The following is a 23915-nucleotide window of genomic DNA, read 5'->3' on the forward strand; positions in this document are numbered from 1 at the left end:
CGCAAATTTTCTCTTTTGCTTATTACTCGGCCTGGCATGGCGAAGCGCATAAGGCGTGCGACTCGTAATCCGAGGGTCGCGGGTTCGTGCCCGCGTCGCGCTAAACATGCTCACCCTCCCAGCCGTGGGGGTGTATAATGTGATGGTCAATCCCATTATTCGTTGGTAAAAGAGTAGCCCAAGAGTTGGCGGTGGGTGGTGATGACTAGCTACCTTCCCTCTAGTCTTACACTACTAAATTAGGGACGGCTAGCACAGATAGCCCTCGAGTAGCTTTGTGCGAAATTCCAAAACAAACAAACAAGCTTATTACCCGTGGTTTCTATAGCAAATGCGACCGAAAGTACAGTCAATCGTTCTTTTGAATAGCGACATTTGTAACAATGACGGCAACAAAAAGAACAGAAAATATTTAACCACTACTTACTCTAACGAAATTTCCGAGAATCTATTAATATTTAAAAAAAAACTATTAATTAAAAAAAGAATTTAGTAATATTAAAAGAAATTATTAATTAAATAATATTTTTTTCCGCCTTACTCAGGTTCAAATCCTACTTGTTGATAGATGAGGTAGATGAAAGATTGTTTCCGTTTGCTTCATACAGGTTGTACCATATAGAGTGCTTTTTATAAGGGAAATCTCAAGATAATGCTGCAAACTTTTGATATTTCCGTCTTAGACAGGACTTACTGTATTATCAAATAATTTATTTAGTAATTTCTAACGTTTGTATGTTATTAGTTAACTGTTTGGAGTATTTTGCTCACCTACTTTGTTAGTCTTTCTGTTTGTCCGTCTGCCAGCATGTATGTCTGTCCTATCTTTATTACGCCCTCTTCTTCTCCATTTTTCCGAATACTATAATACTATTGATCATTGCTTTTGTTTATCGTATCTGTCTTACTAGCACAATCAGTGTATGTATTCCGTCTCTATAGTTCATCTGGAGTTATTTGCTTTCTACGTTTGTCTACACATTTAGTGGAACGCTGTCTTCAAAATACCCCTGAACAATGTATTTGAATCAGATATAAAAAAAGAAACACAAATTTCTTTGTCTACGTCACGTTAATATTATAGTGGTGTAAAATAAAACATACAAAATGACACGTTATTGGTACTTGTGCCAGAGAAGATATGTTGTACACCTGATATTTCTTATTAATAGCAGGGTTATAATGCTTAAGATAACCTCTCGAAGATATCCAAATGTGCTCTTGATAGTTTCCTATGACAATTGCTAAAACTTCAAATTTCTCTTTAAAATAACCATACGTTCATTTGGTTATATATGAGAATAGAGGAAACACGTGTAACACCAAAAACACAAATACAACTAGCATTAAATGTCACATGAAATTTCCTTAAAGCTTTATATGAAGGGATTTTCTTAGTGTGCAATTAATCATAGATTGTATACCTATAAAAATATTTGAGCAGTTAAAAATTCACGTATATAAATAAGTTCATGTGATAAATGAATGTATTTACAAGAATATTCTTCACTTTACGAATTATTTGTTACTGGGCCCGAAGAAATTAGGTGCAATGAGTAATCATGTATTTGATGATAAAATAAAGTAAAAAAATGAAGTAAAAATATAATTGTATGGTTGAAAATCCCTTGGGAAAAGCTCTGTTTATGTGGAAAATAACTCTCAGATATCCCATATAATAGTTTATCTTTTAAAGATTAAGTCTATAAATTATTGGAAGAAAAATGATAATTATATATGAAAATATATATAATAGTTGCGAACATAGACACAGACGCTGACGAAAATTTGTCTTCCGTAGTTTTTGTAAATTTCTTGACAGAATTTTTCTTTGACAAAAATAATTTAACAATAATTAAAGTCACAACAACAAAACATAGCCCGGCATGGCCAGGTGGTTAAGGCACTCGACTCGTAATCTTAGGGTCGTGGGTTAGAATCCTCGTCACACCAAGCATGCTCGCCATTTCAGACATGGGTGTACTATAATCTGATGATCAATCTCACTATTTGTTGGTAAAAAGAGTAGCCCAAGAGTTGGCGGTGGGTGGTGATGACTAGCTGCCTTTCCTCTAGTCTTGCACTGTTAAATTAGGTAAGGCTAGCGCAGATAGCCATCGAGTAATTTTGTACGAATTTCAAAACAAACAATAAAACATGCTTTACATAAGCCTATTAAATTGGCTGCATCACAATTCCTTAATGTGGAATTAAAGGAGGCATAACTGTAGACATTCTTAGGATGTTGGGCCCAACATAGCTAAGTGTGTTTAGCGTGACTTGTAATTTGAGGATCGCGAGTTCGAATCCCGATCGCACCAAACATGCTCGCCCTTTCAGATGTGGGGATGTTATTATGAGACGGTCAATCCCACTATTCGTTGGTAAAAGAGTAGCCCAAGAAATGGTGAAGACTAGCTACCTTACCTCTACTCTTTCACTGATAAATTGGGGAAGGCTGGCGCAGATAGCCCTGATGTGGTTTCCCGCGAAATACAAAACAAACCAAACCAATCAAACACATTTAAATAGTTAAACGGCAGTAAATATAATGTTAATCCAAAGTGCTGAAAATGACAACATTTATACACAACGAGATGAAATCTATATTTAAATTTATATATTAATTTTAAACTTTAAGTAATTCAGAAGACTGAATAAAAAAGATATACTTCTTGAAAGAAATGGTACATAAACATAAAACAAATGTTAAAATTACTCCATAGATATTACTTTGTTAGAATACACAAAATTGTGTTCTACACTTGAGATTGCCAAAGCCTTCCTACATACATGTTAATAAATGTGTGTACATTTAAACTTATGAGGATAAATTTGAAGTACAACATTATTCTTATCACTTTAGATGATATCACTTCTTATCACTCTAGATCCTGAAGTATGTCATCAGAGTGGCTGGTGAAAATTTCAAGTTATGTGCATTTTTACAAAAATAGTTAGAGAGGAATCTGACCATAAAATGTTTGTCAGAAAGGTATGCAAGTCCAGTAGAAAGTATTGTTAATATGATCGCAGAACATGTTTATTAGAATAACTCATCTATATCAGTTAGAAATATCATGTCAATACTAGAAGTATGTCTGCTGGAATGTAATACGTAATGGTTATTGTATCATCATGATATACAAAAGATGTTTTGATATTAATTTTTTTATATTTTGAGTTACAATGGAGGTTATGTTTCTCATGAACAAGTGTGTTAAACACACATAACATGAGGTACAGATATTTGGAGGTAGGTTTATTTTATCAAGGTGGATAAAACAGGAGAATACTTAGCAATGAATATGTTATTAGAGTCAATAAAGTTGCTTCCAGGTTAGGAATATATCGTCATGATACAGAAAAGTGTCCTGATTGAAACAGTATCGTCCAGTAATGTTCTTCGATTGGGTTTCTGACTTAATCATCACTTCAGCAAGTAACGGTAAGAAGTAACTTTCTTAAATACTCTGTGGTATAATTAACAAACTGAATGAGAGTGATTGTCAAGTCAAGCTATGATGCATAGCTTTTTCCTGTGAAGTTTGAGTTTACCAGTCATCCTTTAATTATCTCCCTATCTTCAAAGTCAATCAGATAGAGAAGGTATTCACGACAGCCAATCACCAAAAAGTCTGGGACCATTTCACCAAGGCACAGAGGAAGAATATTAACCTGTGGTATAAACAAGCTTAGGTAAGTTGCCTGGTTGATAGAGATACAGAATGGCTGGTGTTGACAGTAAAATCATTTGTTCTTTCCATTGATATCAGTCTTATATACATTTCTCTCAAGGCTAAATTTTCATTTCTCTTTCAGAGCCAAAACATATATCATGCAGAAAATTACATTTTGAATACACATGTTCTATAATAAAGTATTATACAATAACATATTAACATTTTTTTAATTAGAAAGAAGCAAATAATGTACTTTTTCAGATAAATATGCATTAATAGATTAATAAAAATAAGAAAACTTAATATATTTTAAAACTTAAATCCTTTAAACCTGATTTTGAAAATCATTGAGATTTAGTTAAATGTTCAAGAACTGTTAGTTAATGATTAGTTTATCACACTTTTAACAGAAACACTGTTCTGTTTTATCTGGCCATTTTGATAAGAAAACAGTGAAGCCTCAGGTTGTGCAAAAACAAAGTTGCATTTTAACCTTACAAGGAAATAAGATTTGGAGATAATTTGCTTTGAATAAATGAACCATTTGCTGATTAATAGCAAAATGGACATTAAGTAACATAAGTGACATTAATTTTCCAAGCTTATTGATTGTTTACAATATTTCTTGAAATGAACCTGCTAAAGTAATCTACAACTAACATACAAATAAGGGATTGGTGGAAGTTTGTTACCCTGAATTTTTCATAAAACATTTAAAACATTAACAAATGCATAAGCAGTAAGTGAAATAACAAACATTGTACTTCAGCATTCTTACTTAAAGTGTATTCTCAACTCCAGTTTGTTCTGTCTTTGTTGGAATATGTATAAGGCATAGAGTAAGGTCCCAGTATCTTGTGTGTCTGTGTATCTGTTAGTTTGTTTACAAATATATCTTTATTAAACTGTCAAAAACAACATCTAAGGTGAATGGGGTCTTTGTTTTAACTTATTAAACTGTTGCCACTCTATGCCTTGGTTCATCTCAATTTCTTCAAGTCTTTCTTTCTGAATGACCATCCAGCATCTGATGTTTCCCAGAAAGAAATATGTTTATTAATTTTTATGGAAAAATCTCCAGGAATAACAATAATAAACTTTATATATGTAAAAAAATAAGTACTATGAGAATGTAATATTTAGATTTTCAAAGCTTTTTATTATATATAGATTTTTTTTAACCTACAGAGGATCACGTTAGCAAATCTCTTTCCAGTTTTAACTTTGCAACTTAGTATACTCAGATGTTATACATACACACCTTTGTATATCTATCACCTAAAGCTAAAATCCTTATTATTCACTTAATAAAAGAACAATGAACATACTAATATTGTCATGGCAATTTAAATTGTAGCTAAATATAAGTATATGAAACCTAGATTTCTGGGAGACATCAGAAATTTAGACTGTACCTACTGGGTTCTCCATTGGTACAGTCAAATCACACTCAAGCCAAACTAATGATGACATCAAACAGTTTCTTTGGAAATCAGGTAGCACTATTAACATTTAGTTCAATGAACTTTTATGAGGTAAGTATATGCTCTGACACAGAAGGGAAAGTAAGACATTATATAATAAATGAGTTTCTACTGGAAAACAAAGCAGGGATTTGTGTTCTGATGACACAAGAAAAACAATGAGTGATTCATTATTGTCAGTAATTCATTGTAACTTATGGTCATTAAATATTATTTTAAGACTTGTATTATAGACTAAAATAAATACTATTTTAAGTAACACTGTTTGGATTCAGGAATTCTGGCTTTGTTGTAAAGCCCGATGTTTGTAATTAATACAGTATATTAGAAATATAGAAGCTAAATAGAAGAATAGTATTATTTTTATTTTACACACAATCATCTTAACTGTTTATATTCTAATTTTATTTTAATTTAACTTTGTTGTAGTCATCAGTGAATGTAATGGCACCTTCTGACAGCTTCTCTTATTACGGTACTTAATAGGTTAACCAGTTTTTCACTTTAGCTGGAACAAGAGTAGTAATGTTTTGACTGGTCAAAAATCAACACTTGAGATAGTTTTGTAACAATGTAACAAAATATTCCTTAGCTTTTAATTAAAAAATATAGAAATTGTTTAATTAGTTAAAGGACTTGTAATTCATCTAGCCTGTTCTATAAGATACTGTCACCTTATTTAGTGTTTAAATTCTTTGTAGACAAATTGATTGTATTGCAGATTAAATTTTAAACACAAAGATTAAAAGTGAATAAAATCTGTATGTAGCCTCAATGACTTTGACTTTTTTACTAAACTCAGTAAAGCGATAATTCGATAAAAAGATGTATAGATTTTTAAAGACTGTCACATTAATAAGTCACAAATTGCTGCATAGTATAAATGATTAGTGAATTCAACTTAGACTCTACTTGAAAAAATGGTGGATTTCAAAATATGGACAATTCCTCATTTGCTCAATTATTTTACATTTTGGTGAACATATTTTGAAGAATGGCATTAAATGTTAGAAAAGTTTGTTTTTGCATACTGGTTCATACAAATCAAGGTTTTTATAACCCAAAATTGCCTCTTTTTTTTTTTTTTACTTGTATTTGTGGGAAAAAATATGCTGTCATTTTACCATTTTTCAAGTATGTATTTAAAAAGAAACTTATAGCATGACTTAAGCATCCCTTAAATGATCTGATTTGACAAAAAATGTAATAAATACATATTACAGTTAACATGAATTATGCTTTTTTTGTTTCGTGGTGAAGTATAGCATTTTCTAGATACATTCATATAAAAGTCTTTCTGTAACTTAGTTCATGTTATGGTATGTGTTTAGATAAAATTAAGTACATATCAAATACAAATATTTTTTCTTCACAACTTGTGTGTGTGTGTTTCCCAAAGTAGTATAGTGTTTTCATGAATCACTAATGAAAAGTCTACTGCATAGGTAGTTAGAGAGAAACAGGTATGAGAAAAAAATGTGAGGAATATTCAGTTGCAAAAACAAGGTGATTTTTGAAGATATTTCAGTCGATCACTCTGTAAGCTTGTTTCATTGTTTTGGATCAGAAAGTATATGTTGCTTTGGAAAAGCTATGTTACAAATGACATTCAAGGTATAAATAATTTAAAAATCAAAGGATTGTAACATTGTATGAAAGAAATTTCACCTGTATAGTTTTACTTAATTTCTGAGAATTTAGTTGTAGCATTTTAAGGTTAATATGTACAGATCTAGTTTGAGGCTAACGTACTTAAATTGTAAAGGTTTTCAAACACTTGAAGAGGTGGTGAATGTTACATTACAGCCACTGGAAAGAAGCATGTAATGCATATCCCATAATAATTTCAGGAGAATAAGTGTACATTGTGAGCAGAGACTCGTGAACGTCAAAGCCTACATGTGTTTGCATAAAAATGAATAAGATAAAACTTCTGTATTTAAAAGGAAGGTTTCACAGTTGAGAATCAATTGTAATTATAAGTAGTAAATGTTATATTTCTGTGTCATGTGGTTAACTATAATCGTAGTAATTACTTTTAAGATGTATTTCCAATGATTTATTGGTAATTTTAAATTAATGATACACATAAATGGAAAAAATACATCTACTTTTTTTTCCAAAAAAGTATTATACTTCTGGTATAATTAATGTAGTTTCTGTCTTTTTCAACTATGTAGTATTAACCTTTTCATGAAAGGTATCCCTTTAAATCCTTTCTGTGGAAGTCAGTGTTGCATTGAAAATTTGGCATCTTGTATATCAATGTAGTTGAATGAAATTAACAAGTGAATATATGTTATGATTGGGGTTTTATTTCTAATCTAAGTTTTTACCTTTATTTCAAAAGAAACCTTTAAAAACTACTTACACTTCAGATGTACTGTCACATGATCAATGAAATATAAAAATGTTCTACTTTGGCTCTCTATATCTTCAGTAATACAATGGTAGTCAAGTAGAGGTATGCCTTGACAAAACGATGCTTATAAAACCTTTTGACTCATTTACTTCAAAGTTCTCTGAATGAATAGAATTGAAACAAGTAATAAATTTTTTTAACCCTTGGCAGCTGCCATACATTGAACAGACGTATTTAAGCTTTATAGCCTACATTTGGATGTTATATATCCATGTGTATAGTCATTGGAAAGAGATCATTTTACACACTTATCAAACAATGGTTACCTTGAAGTTGGCACACAGTTGTTGTCATGAATAATATGATATTGGCTGTAGTATTGTTGGCTGCTTGCTTGACTATAACCGTTATGCATATATGCCAAACATTACAATTTGAGTGTAATCATTACGATTTTGGTGTATACATTACGACTATACGCTCATACAGCCAAATATTACGACTTGTTGCATTTCCCAAATAATTATATATTATATAGGCCTATACAATAAAGTGATAAATTGTACCTTCAGGGCTTGAAAGGGGTGAAAAGAAAATTTCTAGTGAGATACAAATAAATTTTATAATAAATAAAATACACAGTCCAAATGGTTACTTGTGATAAGCATGTTTGTGTTTAAATAATAAAAAATATTTGTATCTCCAACGTCTACCAATAATTTGAGTGCAGTGCTTTTTCATACTGGGTATGTGGGGGAATCCATAGTCACGTCATCAGTGCTCGTGTAGATGGGTATTTCTTGTTTTCTAAGCAGCATAGAAACACAAATGCAATCGTTCACAAGATGGGAAAAAAAGTGGCCTCGTTCACCAGATTGTCTTGTTTCTGGCATATCTAAAAGGACTAAAATTGTGAATCAAAAAGTTTAGGAAAGAGTATAGTGCAAAATATCCGGTCATTGTATCAAAAGTCAGTGACAGTCATACGTTTTGTATAGTTTGTCACATCGATTTTTCTGTGGTGCATGGCAGGATAAACGATTGTTCCAGACATACAAAAGGCTTAAGCGAAGACACAAATGAGGCAGATAACGACAATTATGAGTAAGAATTCAGAATATGAAACGATAAATGCAGAAGTGATGTTCATGCAATTCGTCACTGCTCATAATTTACCCATAGCTGTAGCCGATCATGCAGGACATCTATTCAGAAAAATGTTCCCCAGACTGATCTGGCAAAAACATTTGGCTGTGCTAGAATCAAAACTACAGTCATTGTACAAATGTTGGGTTGTGAAGATGACAAAATGATTTGAAGCATACTTACTAACAGTGTTTACAGTTTAGTCACAAATAGATCCACAGACATGGATGACTCAAAACTGTACCCAGTGGTTGTACGATATCTGTACGGGCTCTGTCTACAATCATTACCGTCAGTCATTTGAAATAGTTGGAATCTCTGCTTATGGTTGTTTTTCACATAAATATGGTATAGTTAGAGGTACAGTTTAAATTGTATTTTAGTCTTACTATTATATTTTAGTTGATTATGTGTTAGTTGTGTTTTAACATACATCATTAAAGGGTTTTAAACATGTTTTTAAATATATATCATACTTTGATTACATTCTCAAGGCTTATGATATTAAGCGTTGAACAGAAAGGTTTACTGAAGGGTTGTGCATGTTTCCCAAAGAAAGTGAAATATGCTTAATGCTCTGTTGATTTGTGTCAAGACCAATAATAAGTGGTAGTGAATACTGTTCTTACTGAACCCTAATATATTAATTTGCAGTAAAATACTTTAGTAGATTAAAAAATCCTTCATAACAAAGCATATTTATAATACAAGTATGCTGAATTTAAAATAGATATACCAAGTATTTTTACTGTACTTCTGTGATAATAATGACAAATATGTACACAAACTGTTGTAGGACATAAAGTATACTTTAACCTTTACTGCTGTTTAGTGGTGAGTTTGGTAACATTATGATGGGTATATACAGTTGTGGCAGCAACTACTGGTTTGAGATTTTAAATTTTTTAGGTTTTCAGGGAAAGATTTTTTGTTTAGTACTAATTAAAATAATTTAGGTAATCAAATCATGTAAATTGTATTCTTATTGAAAAGAGACTAATGTGTTAATCATACTGCAGAGAAAAAAAGGTATGCAGAAGCAAAATAGGTGTTATGTTGTTGCTGTAGCCTTTGTTGGAAAAAATATGAAGGAAAATATTCTATACCATCTTTGCAACATTAGATGGATTAGTTATGTAACACCTTTCCAAGAAGAACTTAATGATTTATGCTTCCTAGAGCAGTAGAATTAGAAATTAAAAAGTGTAGATAAGTAATGTTGTATACATAACATTGTTATATTGTGGAAAGGTATGAATATAGATTGATTGCTTCCGAGATTGTTGATGAAACTAATAAAAATGTTTTTTTACACGTAGCTTTTTGGAAGAGAAAAAAAGCAAGATGTTTTGCTTTTACATATGTTGCATGATAAAAGAACAAGTTATATATTACCTAAATGACTGTAATATGATGAGTTTTATTTTTAATACAGGAAATTAAAAATGCTCAGCTTGATGAAGTCCTGAATGAACGGAAAGAGGATGAAATAGACGTGAGTGATGAAGAAGCTGGTGATCAGCCAGCTGTTAAAAAGACTCGAGTTCAGCAAGGAGAAAGTTTCCATATATCGTATGGTAAGACCACATTTTAACACTTGTAAAATCTTTAGTTAATTAAAAATCTTAACTAGCATACAAATAGTTTGAGAAAAAATGATATAAACTGAAATTGAATATTAAATGATAAGAGCTGTGAGCCACAGTGTGAGATTCATTAAAGTTGCTTTATATGTATGTAAATAACTTATCTAAAGCTTTTTTATTTGGATTGAATAATAATTCATATTATTGCATTTTAGTTACGAACAAGCTAGTAATGAACCCATAGCTTGTTCACCAAGTTTCCTAAATCACTCAAGACATTAGAACATCAAACAAAATAGTTTGATTTAATTTACACTGAGGACATCTTAATGTTCACTGTGTGTATATTAACCATTTTATTATGGGGAGGGTGGAATCCACTCAGCTTGAAACCACAAAGGTATCCATGAGATATGATTTTTGATAATATATGTGTACATTTGCAAAACCAAAACCTTGCTGGTTATAAGGCTTTCATATACAAAATATCAGGTTTTTCAATTAAGTAGTAAAATAATTTAAGATTTTCTCGTAATTTTTTTTATTCAGAATATTGAATAGGCAACATGCAGGGTAGTTTTCATTTTAAGATTAAAAATACTTTTATGTATGAGAAAATGTTCAAATTTCACATGCAAAATCTTTGTAACATCCAGATAATTATCAAATGCTTTTCAAGAAGAAACTTTTTAGTTTATCTGTTATTTTCACTATCAGATTGGAATCTCTGAACATGTTTGATAGATTTGACCGATCTTGTAATTATAATGAAAAAATTAGGAATAGAACATAAATTATGCTTTTATCTGTCTGGAATGATTATAAATTATAACTTGAAAACACAATTGTTTAATCTAAATAGCTTAAATGTGATAACATAATATATTTATTATATTGACCTTGCAGCCACTGCTGGCTAACCTGATAAAAATTTCAATGATGCAGTGCACATGCTCATCATGTTATTGTATCCAAGAATATAAAACTGACCTATAAAAGTAACCTAGTTTTTCTGTATTTTAGTGGACTAGTATTTTGTAAAATACAGTCACATTTCAGTTATATTATGTATCTGTATACATTATTAATATTTACAAATAAGATTTTAAACTTATTTTTTTAAAACATGGAACAGCCAATAAAGAAGTAAAGCAAACAATTATCTCTTGTAGTTATGACCTTTTTATTAGGTTGCTAAGCCTTAACAAATTTCATGTGTGGAGGATGTGAAATGCAATAATTTTTTTAATCTTTATATATACATTTGAATAACCAAAAAATAATAAATTACTACATTGATACCATAGAACTCCATCATAATTTATCTAATTTAGTAATTGAGCTGTATATGGATTAAACAAAAATTAAACTGGCTAAAAGACACAACTAAAGGTTTGTGTCGGAAGAAACAAACAGTGTCGTTATATTTGTAAATGGCTGGGAAAACCACTTTTGGGACATTCTGAGCATTTGATTGATAATTCACATATCATATATATAGCATTAAGTGTATATTAAGGACTATTTCCAAAAATGAAAGGAGATGAGCAAGGGAGGGTCGCTGTGTTGAATTCAGTGCAATAGTGATATCTCATCCTACGGAAAAGATAAGCATTATAAAGATATTATACTTTATATTCTATCTTTTAAATATGAATATTTTGCATTCTTATTTCATACAAAACTATAGACTTTGTATTCTGACATCAGAAACATCTAATTTCAACCAGTGCTGCATTCAATATACCACGTGACACACAAAAATTGATGTTTAAGTTAATTTTTTTTAAATATTACATTTTAGTTGAAAAATTAACTAATGTGTAATATGAAAACTTGTATTACAGTCTACAGTTTGATACAAACCTCATGACATAAATTCATTAAATATTAGTTAAATAAACTTTTGAATAAAAGCCAACAAACATGAGGACATGGCTTTTGATCCATGATCTGTAACAATAGGGTTAAAGTAGAGATCGTTGAAACTTGATCAATCCTAGCATAACTTTAATCATACATGTAGTAACTTGGCCTGCTTTTAACTTAAGAGATTTATTGAAACTGATGCAAGTAGCATGTTACATCTTGAAAGCAGTAACTGTAAGGGAACAAGGTCATTTTTAAATATTTATTTTAAGTGCTGTAAATATTTTTCAGGTGTGATATATATTGTTCAAAGCAAGATGGTATTCACTAATAAAGTAGAATTTTGTAGTTGGCTATACACTTATAAAATCCTTTTTCTTTACAGACGTAACTAACCAGTTGGTAAACAACTTAAAAGAAGAAAACAATTCTCTTCGCTGTCAGCTAGATGCTTATAAGAATGAAGTTGAAGTTTTAAAAGCAGATGGACGACAAGATCAGGACTCCAGGGAGAAGCAACTAAAGATGATCCAGCAGGCTATGCAAGGGATGCAGCAAAACTTTAGCAGCTGCACAACAGAAGAAGAGAGATGAGGAAGAGATTTTGAAGGTTTGTGGAGAAACTGTAACTCTGTTTGCTAAAATATTCATTAATAAACTTAAAGAACTCTTCCAAAATTAGAAAATTAACAAAGACTCTTTTTAGTACTTGATATACAGACAAGCGTATCTAGGTAGATTTTATCTTTATGATTGTGGCTAACCCACAGTGTTTAATACAAACATGGCTACTGGGAAACTTCCTTCTTTTGTGGATTGCAACATAAAAGGTATTCTCTATACTCTCTCTTTGTTCATAAAGAACATGGCTCATTTTCTTAATATCACAGAGGAACTTATACCAGTTGACATTTGCTGCATTAACAGCCTTCTGTGAACAATGGATGTTCCTTCTCTTTACATTAATACACTGCTGGCCAAAATCTTAAGGCCAATGAACATAAAGAAAAATATGCATTTTCTGTTGTTAGACTCAACCATTTATTTGAGTAGAGCTTTGAAAGATGAAAATATGAAATGGGAAGATGAAAATAAAAAAACCTTTTAGCATTTAATAGGAAAATGTGAACATGATGAAATTAGTCTAAATACTAACTGGTCAAAAGTTTAAGACCATACCAAAAGAAGTTTAAACAGGTTAGAGATGCCCAACAAGAGGTCTCAGTAGTGAGTTGCATGGTCTGTATCAGCATTTGTAGAAGGCTAGCGGGAATGTTATTCCAAGTGGTGAAGATAGCTTCACCAAGATCGTCCACTGTTTGGAATTGATGTCCATTTCTGTAGACTTACCTTGCCATCCACCCCCAAACATTTTCAGTGGGGTTTAGTTTGAGGTAACATGTGGATGGTCCAGAAGAATCACATTATTCGTCATGAAAACGTCCTTTGTCCTGCAGGCATTGTGGTTTGGAGCATTATCCTGCTGAAAGATCCAATCATTTCCACACAAGCAAGAGCCTTTACTGAAGAAAGATGTTCTCTCGAAGATGCCAATGTAGCCAGCTGCTGTTTGACGCCCTTGTATAACCTGAAGCTCCATTGTTCTATGGAAAGAGAAAGCACCCCAGATCATGATGTGTCATATATAAAATGTCTTTGGTGGGATATCCATATCGTGCCAGTAACGTTGTAAGCCCTCTGGACCATCCAGGTTAAATATTTTCTCATCAGAGAACAAAATCTTTTTCCACTTCTCTACATCCCATGTTTGGTGCTTTTCAGCAAAGTTCAACTGAGCTGTTTCATGATGTGTAAGGAGGCATGGCCTTTGAAGATGTTTTTAAACCCTTTGTCTCATCGATGCCATTTTATTGTTTTTGAGCTGCATTCTGTGTCCTTATAGGCCTTTATCTGGTTCGACGATCAGCTGGTGTGTTACCAAACAACCATTTGGATCCTCTTGCTAAATGCCAGCAAAATTGTCTTGGGGCGACCACATGAAATTCTCATTCAGATCCCTCAGGGTCTTTTAAGAAATTTGCAACAGCAGTTTTACTATGTCCACTCTCATCAGTGATGACACCTTGAGAGAGACCTTGCTTTTGCAGCTCGACAATTCTGCCACGCTTGAAACTCTGTCAACTTTTAGGCTTTGCCATGTTTTTACCCAGTATAACACAGGAGATGTCAGTGGAGATGTTGACAATGCTAATGCTTGAACACAAATGACTAAATTTCGTTACATGTTATTAATGCTTCGTTTCAGTATTGTCTAAAACATTTGACCAGCTAGTATTCAGGCTAATTTAATAGTGTTCACATTTTCCCTATAAAATGCTAAAAACGTTTTTATTTTCCCTTTTCTTATTTTCATCTTTCAAAGTTCTACTCAAATAAATGGTTGAGTCTGACAATGCAAAATGCATATTTTTTCTTTATGTTCATTTGCCTTAAAATTTTGGTCAGCAGTGTATTTCACAGGACGATTGACTTTACATCCTGAAATCTATTCTCAACCTTTTTGAACCATCAGAATCTCAGAAGGTAATTGACCTTGTCACCTATGTCATATCTGTATCCAGCTTTGCATTTGATAATGAACTCCACCTGCAAGTTTTGCAGTACTAAAATGATATTGGTTTCCATATGAATGGATGAACTTGATTCTATATAGTATGTGTCTGTGACTTGTTGGCAATAAATTTCAGCAATGAATAAACAGCACACAGTTCACTTGTTTTAAAATAATATATTAAACAAAAGTTCACAAAAGTTTATTTCATTGTTGGTTATCACAGTTGTTGCTTGCAGAGCTGTAAATAATCATCTTGTTTGTTTGTGAGTTATCTGCCATATTTTTGTTGCCACTACATTCGTGTATGTATTCCACCTTCAGCTATCATTCACGCTGTATTTTCCACTGTTTACCACATGATAATCCTAGTTGGCTCACCAGTGTTGGTGGGCTGGATTCTTTGCAGTAGATGTCTGTGACTTGTTGAAGATAAACTTCAACAATAAACAAACAGCATGCAATCCATTTATTTCAAAATAATGTAATCAAATAAGACAAGCATATACAGAAATCTTTATTATGTAGTTAATCACCAAAAATTACCAAAATACAGTGTGTGATAATTTTACTTTAAAAAGTTTCAGCAATACACACTTTATAGCTAAGTTCACAATAATGCAATCTAGACCTAGCTGTTTATCTAACTAACTCAAACTATAGTTTAAGTGTGTATTTACAGCTTCACCAAATCCTAGAATGTTTGGTACACTACAAGATGTAATCATTCTCAATCAAAACAACGAGTACAACTTTTTTAAAGGTTCCAGTAAATTCATGCAGTAACGCAACAAGAGCCAGTTCACAACTGTTGAACTACACAGCTTAAGATTCACACACAGTTATGTAACCAAACTGAAGATAAACTATCATTTCTAAATGCATCTAAGTTTAAATTTCGCATTAAACTAAAATTGAAACAGTTGCCAAAATGGCTCCAACTATGTCAGTATATGTATGGGCCATAAAAAAGCCCTGTAAAACCTCATAAATGGAAATGTTACATAGTTGATGTATTTTTCATTCAGATAGCTGGTTCGGAATTGCTACCCAATAACCATTGGCATCTTTTACTACATGTCATGAAGTTTCAGTGACTTGTATTTAAAACTTAAACTACTATTTTTTTTCAGTTATGACAATTATTATAACATAAAATAGCTGTCAATAATCCATATTTTAGTAATATTTATGTTTTAAGTTCTTAATTTTATGAGGCAATATTTTAAAAGATCCTAAATTTTCCTAAGTGTGAGAATTGTGACATATTTTCTTTGGATATCCCTCTTCTTTATTTTATTCATTGCTTCTCCAATAACTGCAAAATTTAACATAAATTAGTTATTATATAATAGGCATTGTTCAGACTAACCACAATTTTTATAGTTTTCAATTGTGTATAGTTACAGAGCAATTAAATAGAAAATGATATACATCTTGCCACACCCATGTGTCTCATCGGGATTTGTCAAAGCCAGAGAAATTGTGATCCTTAAAGTATATTTCCAACTTTCTGCACATTATTATTCTATCATTCTTTGGTGCATTATTTAATTAAATAACAAGTATTTAGTGCATTACTGCCATTTATATAAAAAAGTTAACTGTCAATAATAATTAATACCAAAAAGAAAAGACCTAACTGAGTACTTTATTTCTTGTTTTTTGTGTTTATTCTTTATTTATTATTATAAAAGTAATTATTATGTAAAAATAGGATCTCTTTAGGTTAGTTAAAGTTAGATTAGGTAAATAATAATATAATGAAAACATACAAAGGAGACATACATGGATAAAGTACTTTGAAAGAATAACATGAGCTACATATTCTTGAAATGATTTACAGCTAATATGACATGAATAGTAACTAGACACAGTTAAGGGCAATAAAACAATAACATTTAAGTGCAAATAGATGAATACTGTTGTGAGTTTACAGCTACTCAGGATAAATGAGTGTATTTTTATGGTGCAGCTTGAAGTTATTCTAAAAAGAAAACAGATAATTTAGGTTTGACTTTTTATTTTGATGGTTATGAGGTCAGTCACATTGACCATCCTTGTATAGAGTTATGGTTGAGAAAATAACATAAAATATGAAGTTTTATTGAAAACATATATTTGAAACACATTTAGGAAGTATTAGTAATTACACAAATGAAATTTAGAGGTTTTTGAGATGAAGAAAAATATTTTTAATCTTCACATACATATCACTTTGCACATAGGTTAGTAAAAAAAATACTTTACAAACAATTTTTTTTAGTTTGTTATTAGCACTTCACTGAAAATATTCATATTTTTGTGAAATTGATCGAGCCCATGTTGAAAGAGTTGATGAGTATTTCTTATGGCAATAAAACGTCTCACGAGACAATCAAGTTTACCATTGATTGCTCCCTTATCCAAGTTAACTTTCTCAATGTCACTGTCTTTTTAAATGATGAAATTTTACACATTGACTTGTACAGAAAATCTGCTGACAGGCCATGATATCTCCCCTATAAAAGCTGCCACCAAACACAAACACACACACACACTAAACAAAGAATTACCGTGTTCATGAATTTCCCATTGACTGCATCCAAATGAGTGAAAGTCTTAAAGATATCCACGTTCACAAAAATGTATTACACCTTAGTAAAGAGTAGTTGTCATTCATGTAATAAAGCCTATTGTTTGACATACAATTTTGTAAAACTACTCATTCTTTTTCTGATATATATGACCAAAAACACTTGAAAATTTCTAGCACAGAACCAGTCTCTCGTGCAGTATAAAAAAATGCAATAACCAGTGTATAGGACAGACCCCAGATGACTCTTGTGGAAAGTTTCCATACCCATAAATCTTATATTAACACTGAAATCAACCTTGCCCAACATTTTAACCATTCTAGTCATTCTTGTAATGTTGTGATTCTTATTAGCAGCGAAACCAATTTCAAAATTAAAACTGTCAGAGAAATAAAAGAAGCCTAGTGGATTGCCACTCTAGAAGGGATTCATGAGAAGCAGTTGATGATTTCAGAATTTGTGTGAAGACTGGATGTGCACATAACTGGAAATTGGAGATTTTCATTACTAAATAAACATATATATTTTGTATTGAATAAGTGAATAACTTTGTTGAAAACTAAACAAAATGCAGGTTTTTAATTAGCTTAAGATACTGAAACTTGCTAGTGTTAAACCTATTTATCCTTTCATGGAAACTAATATAGCACAAGTACTGTGATAGTTCTGAATTGTTATTATTTTGGATTATGGTAGTTTATAAACACATTTCTAATCCATTGTCTTTTATTTATAGCTTCAGAAACTGATCAAAAAAGTAAAAGTTAAAAAATCAGATGATACTGAAAAGCAAGAAAGTGATCTAGGACAGGAAGAAGTAGCTGATCATACTGATCATGAAAAAACTGATGGGGAATCAGAGAATGAAGAATCCTTGCTGGAAGAGATCTCTTCTGCTCTATCTTTGGAGATCACAGAGAAAGGTGCTCGCCTGATTCGTGAGATATTTTTGTATGAAACAAGATGATAAAATGCGTAAAACCTTTACATGTATTATGTACTCTGTTTAGCTTTCTGAGTAAGCAGATGTTAAGTGGATTATGTTTTGTTGAACTGTAATATCCTTTAATTTGATAAAATGCTAACTGTCAGGTTTTTCAAACACAAATAACATTGTTATAATAAAGTAAAAATAATCACTAGTTTTAGATTATAAAAACTTTTCAAAATTCTTCAACTTTAAGAATAGTTATATTAGAAGCTCATCTTCTCTTTAAGGGTATTATGCATCGTGTTAATTAATAAGTAAAAAGAACTAAGTAGTGGAACAAATAGTAAGGACAGCTGTTAGATAAGTATATAAATTTAGTACAGTCTAATATGTGTGTATATGATTAATTTAGCCCAGGCTTTATTGAACAGGTTATTTTGATATTTCTGTTTGTAGACATTCATATACATTGTGTTTTACTGATAAGTAATTTGCGACATACAGTTTATTTTCATTACTTAATGGCCCGGCATGGACAGGTGGTTAGGGCATTTGACTCTTAATCCCTGTCACACCAAACATGCTCTCCTTTTCATCCGTGGGAGTAATATATTGACAGTCAATCCCACTATTTGTTGGTGAAAGAGTAGCCCAAGAGGTGGTGATGACTGGCTGCCTTCCCTCTAGTTTTACATTTCTAACTTAGGGACAGCTACCACACATAGCCCTTTTGTTGCTTTGCATGAAATTCAAAAACAAACAAACAAACAAATCATTACTTAATTGTCATTTTTGTTTAACCTTTGTAACCAACCTTGTATATGGTAAAAGGTTATAAGTAAATTTTAATATAAAATAGGGTTGTTATACTTCTAACAGAAATTTGAGTATAATTAAATAACTAAAATTGTTTTCAAACAACAAAGTTTTCTTTTTATGTAAATTCATTTAGTTTCGTAGACACTTAAGTCAATATTGTTAAGAAATTTATTTTATCTGGAAACAACTAATTAGAGAAGATATGATCTGACTGAATGTGACTAGATTTGTAGCTTAGATGTATTATCCTTGTAGACTGTGTTTTGATACGTAGATATCAATAAATTGAATTGGTATTTTGCTATGTTACCATATCAACAAAGGGATGGCATGATCTTACTTTATCTGTGAAAATGATTACTGGATTTCATCTTTGTTAGAGGTTGAACTTTCAACTTTCATATGGCAATTTATTGATGTTATAATGGTATTATCTGTAAATTTGGTCAACATAATATATACATAATAAGTTTACTTTCAATTACTGCATGAATAACTGTCTCTTGTGGATGGAGAAGGAACCCCCATGGTTACTGTTATTTTTTCAATTAAAATACAACTGTAATTTAGGTGATATTTGAGGAGGCTGAAGATGTTGCATTGTTGTTGTTGTTTGATGTAGTGAATATTGTTTCTGTCAGGAAAAACTTGTAGAGAAAATAACAACACCAAAGCTGGTGGTGTAGTCAGAATCTTTAGCCATACATTTTAAGATGTTGCAAAAATTGTTTTAAATGTAAGAACTAGTGGTTGGGTACATTGGCTTATAAGATTTTATAGATGTACAATTGTGGATTGACAGAATAAGGAGTGGTTATAACCAGCTTGTTGCCAAAGTGTGAATGAGGCTATAACGTCTCAGTTTCTAGTTCCATTATTTCAGTCCTATCTCATCAGGATCTGGGTCAGTAAGTTTGATGTAATGTAGCTTTTGTGATGACACAAAAATCATGGGTATGAAGTCCAGTTAATATTTATTGTTTGAGGTCTGAAATAACCAGAAAAACATTAACCATAAATCATATTTGTTTTTTTTTTTAGAATATAATGTTTAGAAAGATTATGAATTCCAGTTAAATGCTGACATGGTAACAAAAATATGATATTTAATGGAAGAGCACACTAAATCATCTACAATTTGAGACTCTTATAAAATGACAATCTAAGCTTTTTTTGTTTTGTTTTGAATTTTGTGCAAAGCTACTCAAGGGCTATCTGCGCTAGTTGTCCCTAATTCAGCAGTGTAAGACTAGAGGGAAGGCAGCTAGTCATCACCACCCACCAACAACTTTTGGGCTACTCTTTTACCAACAAATAATGGGATTGACCGTCACTTATAACGCCTGCAAGGCTGAAAGGACGAGCATGTTTGGTGCGACCAGGATTTGAACTAGTGACCCTCAGATTACGAGTCAACGCCTTAACACACTTGGCCATGCCGCGCCTGCAGTATAAGCTATTAAGTGTTTTAACTTTTTAGTTAGATAAATTACACAGAACTGTGATGGTTTTATAGTCTTGACTTTTTATGTTTTACAGTTATTCCTGTATGCTGAATCTAAAAATATCTGTTTTTCTTCATCACATACAGACTTCTCACAAAACATCACATGTATTTTAACATCAATGAATAATTTTCATTGAAATCATGTTACATTATGTTATGCTTAAAATGTTGACAAACACTGACTACACATTTCTGTAGACCATTTGCAATGTGAGAGTCTTATCAATGATTCTAGAACCCAAACATAATATTTAAAAATATTCATTGTGGTAAATGAATTAATAATTTGATTTAAGTAAGAGTTTTTATTTTCTTCCTAATTTGTAAAAAGAATCGTTATGTGATAGAAAAAAATCAATATTATTTTCAAAATCTGCATAGCTTAATTATGAAAGATCCATTATTAAAAAAAAACAACTTTTGTGAAGTTTACTAAATTAGCAGGACTGTGTCATTGTAGATGAGTCACTTGTATTCATAAAATATCCAGTTTCAAACGTTTTCAAACACTTGAAGACATTTGTAAGTATAATTAAGTTTTATTTTACAGAGTAAAGTCATGTTTGCACATTTTTTTTCAAACTATGATTAATATAGGTGTACTATATGATCTATATCTGAGTATTATACTAATAAAAGTTCATTCATTCAGAACTTTTTGTTGAATTTATATGTTTATAGTTTGTGTATTTAAATGCATTAGTATTCCAGTATCCAGTTTAATTTTGTAAATGATTCTAACTTGTGTATAGGAATGCAAGAATAGTCATGTTTAACCTTTAATTTGAATCCTAAAAAGTAAGAAATGAATTTCTAATATGTCTGCCTCAAATTTTATTGAACTTTTTTTATTGATAATTATGAAATTATGTACAAAACTTCTGTTAAATTATTTATGTTGCAGGGCTTATTAGCACCTTCCTTCATGTGCATCCATTTGGAGCAAGTGTTGACTACATCATGGTCGTATTTGAAACAGCTGGAGGTATTGTTGCAGCTCAGAGATGTTGAGATGCTTCTGACGAAGTTTCCTCTTGTTTAAGCAAGAACTCTCAGGAGTTGGAGCTAGTCTTGAAAGAAAATGGACTTTTTGTGGCTTTGAGGAGAAATAGTTATCTTTTAAGTTTTGTGTGTGTTCCACTTTGTTTTCTGTAAAACAAAGCAACTTAGAATAGTGTTTAAGCTGAATAAAATAAGTTCAAATGAGATTTCATTTGTATTTTTGTTTTGTTTTGCTAAACATTTTTTTAAGTAGTTTTTTGCTAAAATGTGAGCAGCTTTTTTGTAATCTAGTTTGAATGTGTAGTCTCAGCTCAGATGAAGGTGTTTGTAGTATTTGCAAAATACATGTCATTAACATAAGTGTATTTTTTGATGTTGTGTCTCGTGTTTATCATAATTTTGTTTCGTATTTTCTTCTGTTAATGATATACAAAAAAAATTATGCCAATATTTTTTTTAAATAATTTTCCATCAGAATTGTTATAAGCAGGAGAAATATTTCCATTGACTGACATTTGTAATGATACCACCGAATAAAACATATTCTGTGTAGGTTCTTATGAGTGATGGTTTTTTTTAGGTTGTATTATTATAGTTGACAAGTACAATACATTGTGAAATATTAACCATAACATTTATGGTAAAGGATGAATGATACATTATAATATCATGACTGTTTGAAAACAATAATTGTTTTTGTAATGTTTCAGAAAAGTTGTATTTGATTGTGTGCAAAACATGTGATACCCAGAATGATTTATTGATACAACATTTCAGACATAATGACCATAATTTGATACCTATAAGCCATGTTAATTACAATGATCGTTCTGTGTTTGTGTGCCTGCAAACAGAAAAGATAAATCGTGCCTGAAACAGCAGAAAAATAAACATTGTTCTTAAATGGTGGTAGTGATATCATGCTAAATTATTTGTTGTACATTATTTTCTTCCAAATTCTATTTGAAATATAATCAGTTCCAGGCATTTATTTCATTTTTCATATTTCAGTGATGACCTGCATGTTTCTGGGTAGACTAAAACATCATCTGTGAAATATTTTGTTTGTATGAGTAAGTTCTGATGCTTAAAAGTTACGTAAATAACTTCAAAATACAAGCTATATGGTTTGATCATTTATTTTTAACGTGTAATTAAATATTAAGTAAGTGCTACTTATTACTTGTGACTCTGTCTGAAGTTGTTTTTTAACTTTCGTTTAAAGCATGAACATTGAAAGACTAGTGTGATGGGACTTTCATAGATATCAGATATTTAGTTATGAAGTGATACAGAATTATTTTCAACAATTACAGTTCAATCTATGAAGAAAATTGACTCATGTACATTAAGGAATAAGTGAAATCAGATACTTATATAAACTGATAAAAACTAAATTACTTACGAGGGTAAAAAGGGAGCAAAAATTAATTTCTTTTCACGAGTATTTGTAAATTATTTTATGACAATTTGGAAGACTAAGGAAATGTCAATTTGTACATGTGGATGTGGGAATGTTTTCTTGATTGAAGTTTAAAAAAGAATTGTATCAGATGTATCTCATATAGACACACATACACATATTTAGGGATACGAGAATGGCATTTTTGTCATCTGATAATAGATGTTAAGTCTTTCTTTGGGAGGTCCATTGTTTTTGGAACAGTTGGAGACGAAATAGGTATGTCATTCATTTACTTCATGAAGGAGATTCAACACTGCAAAGTTGAGTAGCTGGACATGTAAACATTATTTTCAGAACATTAAAAATATTGCTGGATTCCCAATGGAAGTTAAACAGTTGTAAAATATTTGAATAACATTTATTATTTTTTAAAGTTACATCTTGAAGTGTTTTTCTCAAATATGGACTGAACTTTTTAAACAGAATAATCACTAAAGTTTTAGAAGTTTTGTCTTAATTACGTTTTTATTAAGTTAATTGATAATTGTTTACTGAGTATATTATTCAAAGCAAGCATATGATCGTTTTTTATAATTTTATGTTATAGGTGTAAATTCTTCATGCAAATTCAGTTTTAATAATAATAAATCCAGAATTATTTTCCTTAACTTGTATATATATTTACGATTTAATTGCCATTAGTAATCTAGTAATAAGTAATTATATTAGAAGCATTTATCCTGCAGTTCTACAGATTGATAATTTATCCAAATCATATATTGAAACACACTGTTAAGGTAATTAGTAATAATATATATGACAGAAGAAATTATTTGAAACATATGGACTTATTTCTCCAAATAATAATGTACCAACGTATGTCGTACAGAGTACTACATACTTACAGCTTCTTAGATAGTTTGTAGCAACATACAATTTTTAATATCAAATACAAATACATTCGTTCATAAAT

General features: G+C 30.9%; 1 protein-coding gene and 1 long non-coding RNA gene across 2 annotated transcripts; both read left to right on the top strand.

Annotated features, from left to right (window-relative positions):
• Nucleotides 1–566: 566 nt before the first annotated feature.
• LOC143249964 (uncharacterized) lies at nt 567–3700 on the top strand. The gene is made up of 3 exons (XR_013028063.1): nt 567–2095; nt 2892–3448; nt 3593–3700. It is a non-coding gene; the product is annotated as an uncharacterized LOC143249964 (long non-coding RNA).
• A 3838-nt stretch (nt 3701–7538) lies between these two features.
• Nucleotides 7539–23514, top strand: LOC143249934 (uncharacterized). The gene is made up of 5 exons (XM_076500555.1): nt 7539–9023; nt 10111–10252; nt 12516–12740; nt 18015–18201; nt 21440–23514. The coding sequence occupies exons 1-3, from the start codon at nt 9000–9002 to the stop codon at nt 12722–12724; spliced, it is 375 nt and encodes a 124-aa protein (XP_076356670.1). The 5' UTR covers nt 7539–8999; the 3' UTR covers nt 12725–12740; nt 18015–18201; nt 21440–23514.
• The last annotated feature ends 401 nt before the right edge of the window (nt 23515–23915 follow it).

Source organism: Tachypleus tridentatus, chromosome 1 (assembly GCF_004210375.1).
Source record: "Tachypleus tridentatus isolate NWPU-2018 chromosome 1, ASM421037v1, whole genome shotgun sequence".
In the NCBI taxonomy this organism is placed as follows: Eukaryota; Metazoa; Arthropoda; class Merostomata; order Xiphosura; family Limulidae; genus Tachypleus; species Tachypleus tridentatus.

What these genes read in the sequence shown, in the direction of transcription:
- LOC143249934 (XM_076500555.1), top strand. Translation starts at nt 9,000, where the DNA reads ATGGTTGTTTTTCACATAAATATG. An exon ending in TTGTTTTTCACATAAATATG is followed by an intron (nt 9,024 to 10,110) that starts GTATAGTTAGAG and finishes TTTTTAATACAG; the next exon opens with GAAATTAAAAATGCTCAGCT. An exon ending in AAGTTTCCATATATCGTATG is followed by an intron (nt 10,253 to 12,515) that starts GTAAGACCACAT and finishes TTTTCTTTACAG; the next exon opens with ACGTAACTAACCAGTTGGTA.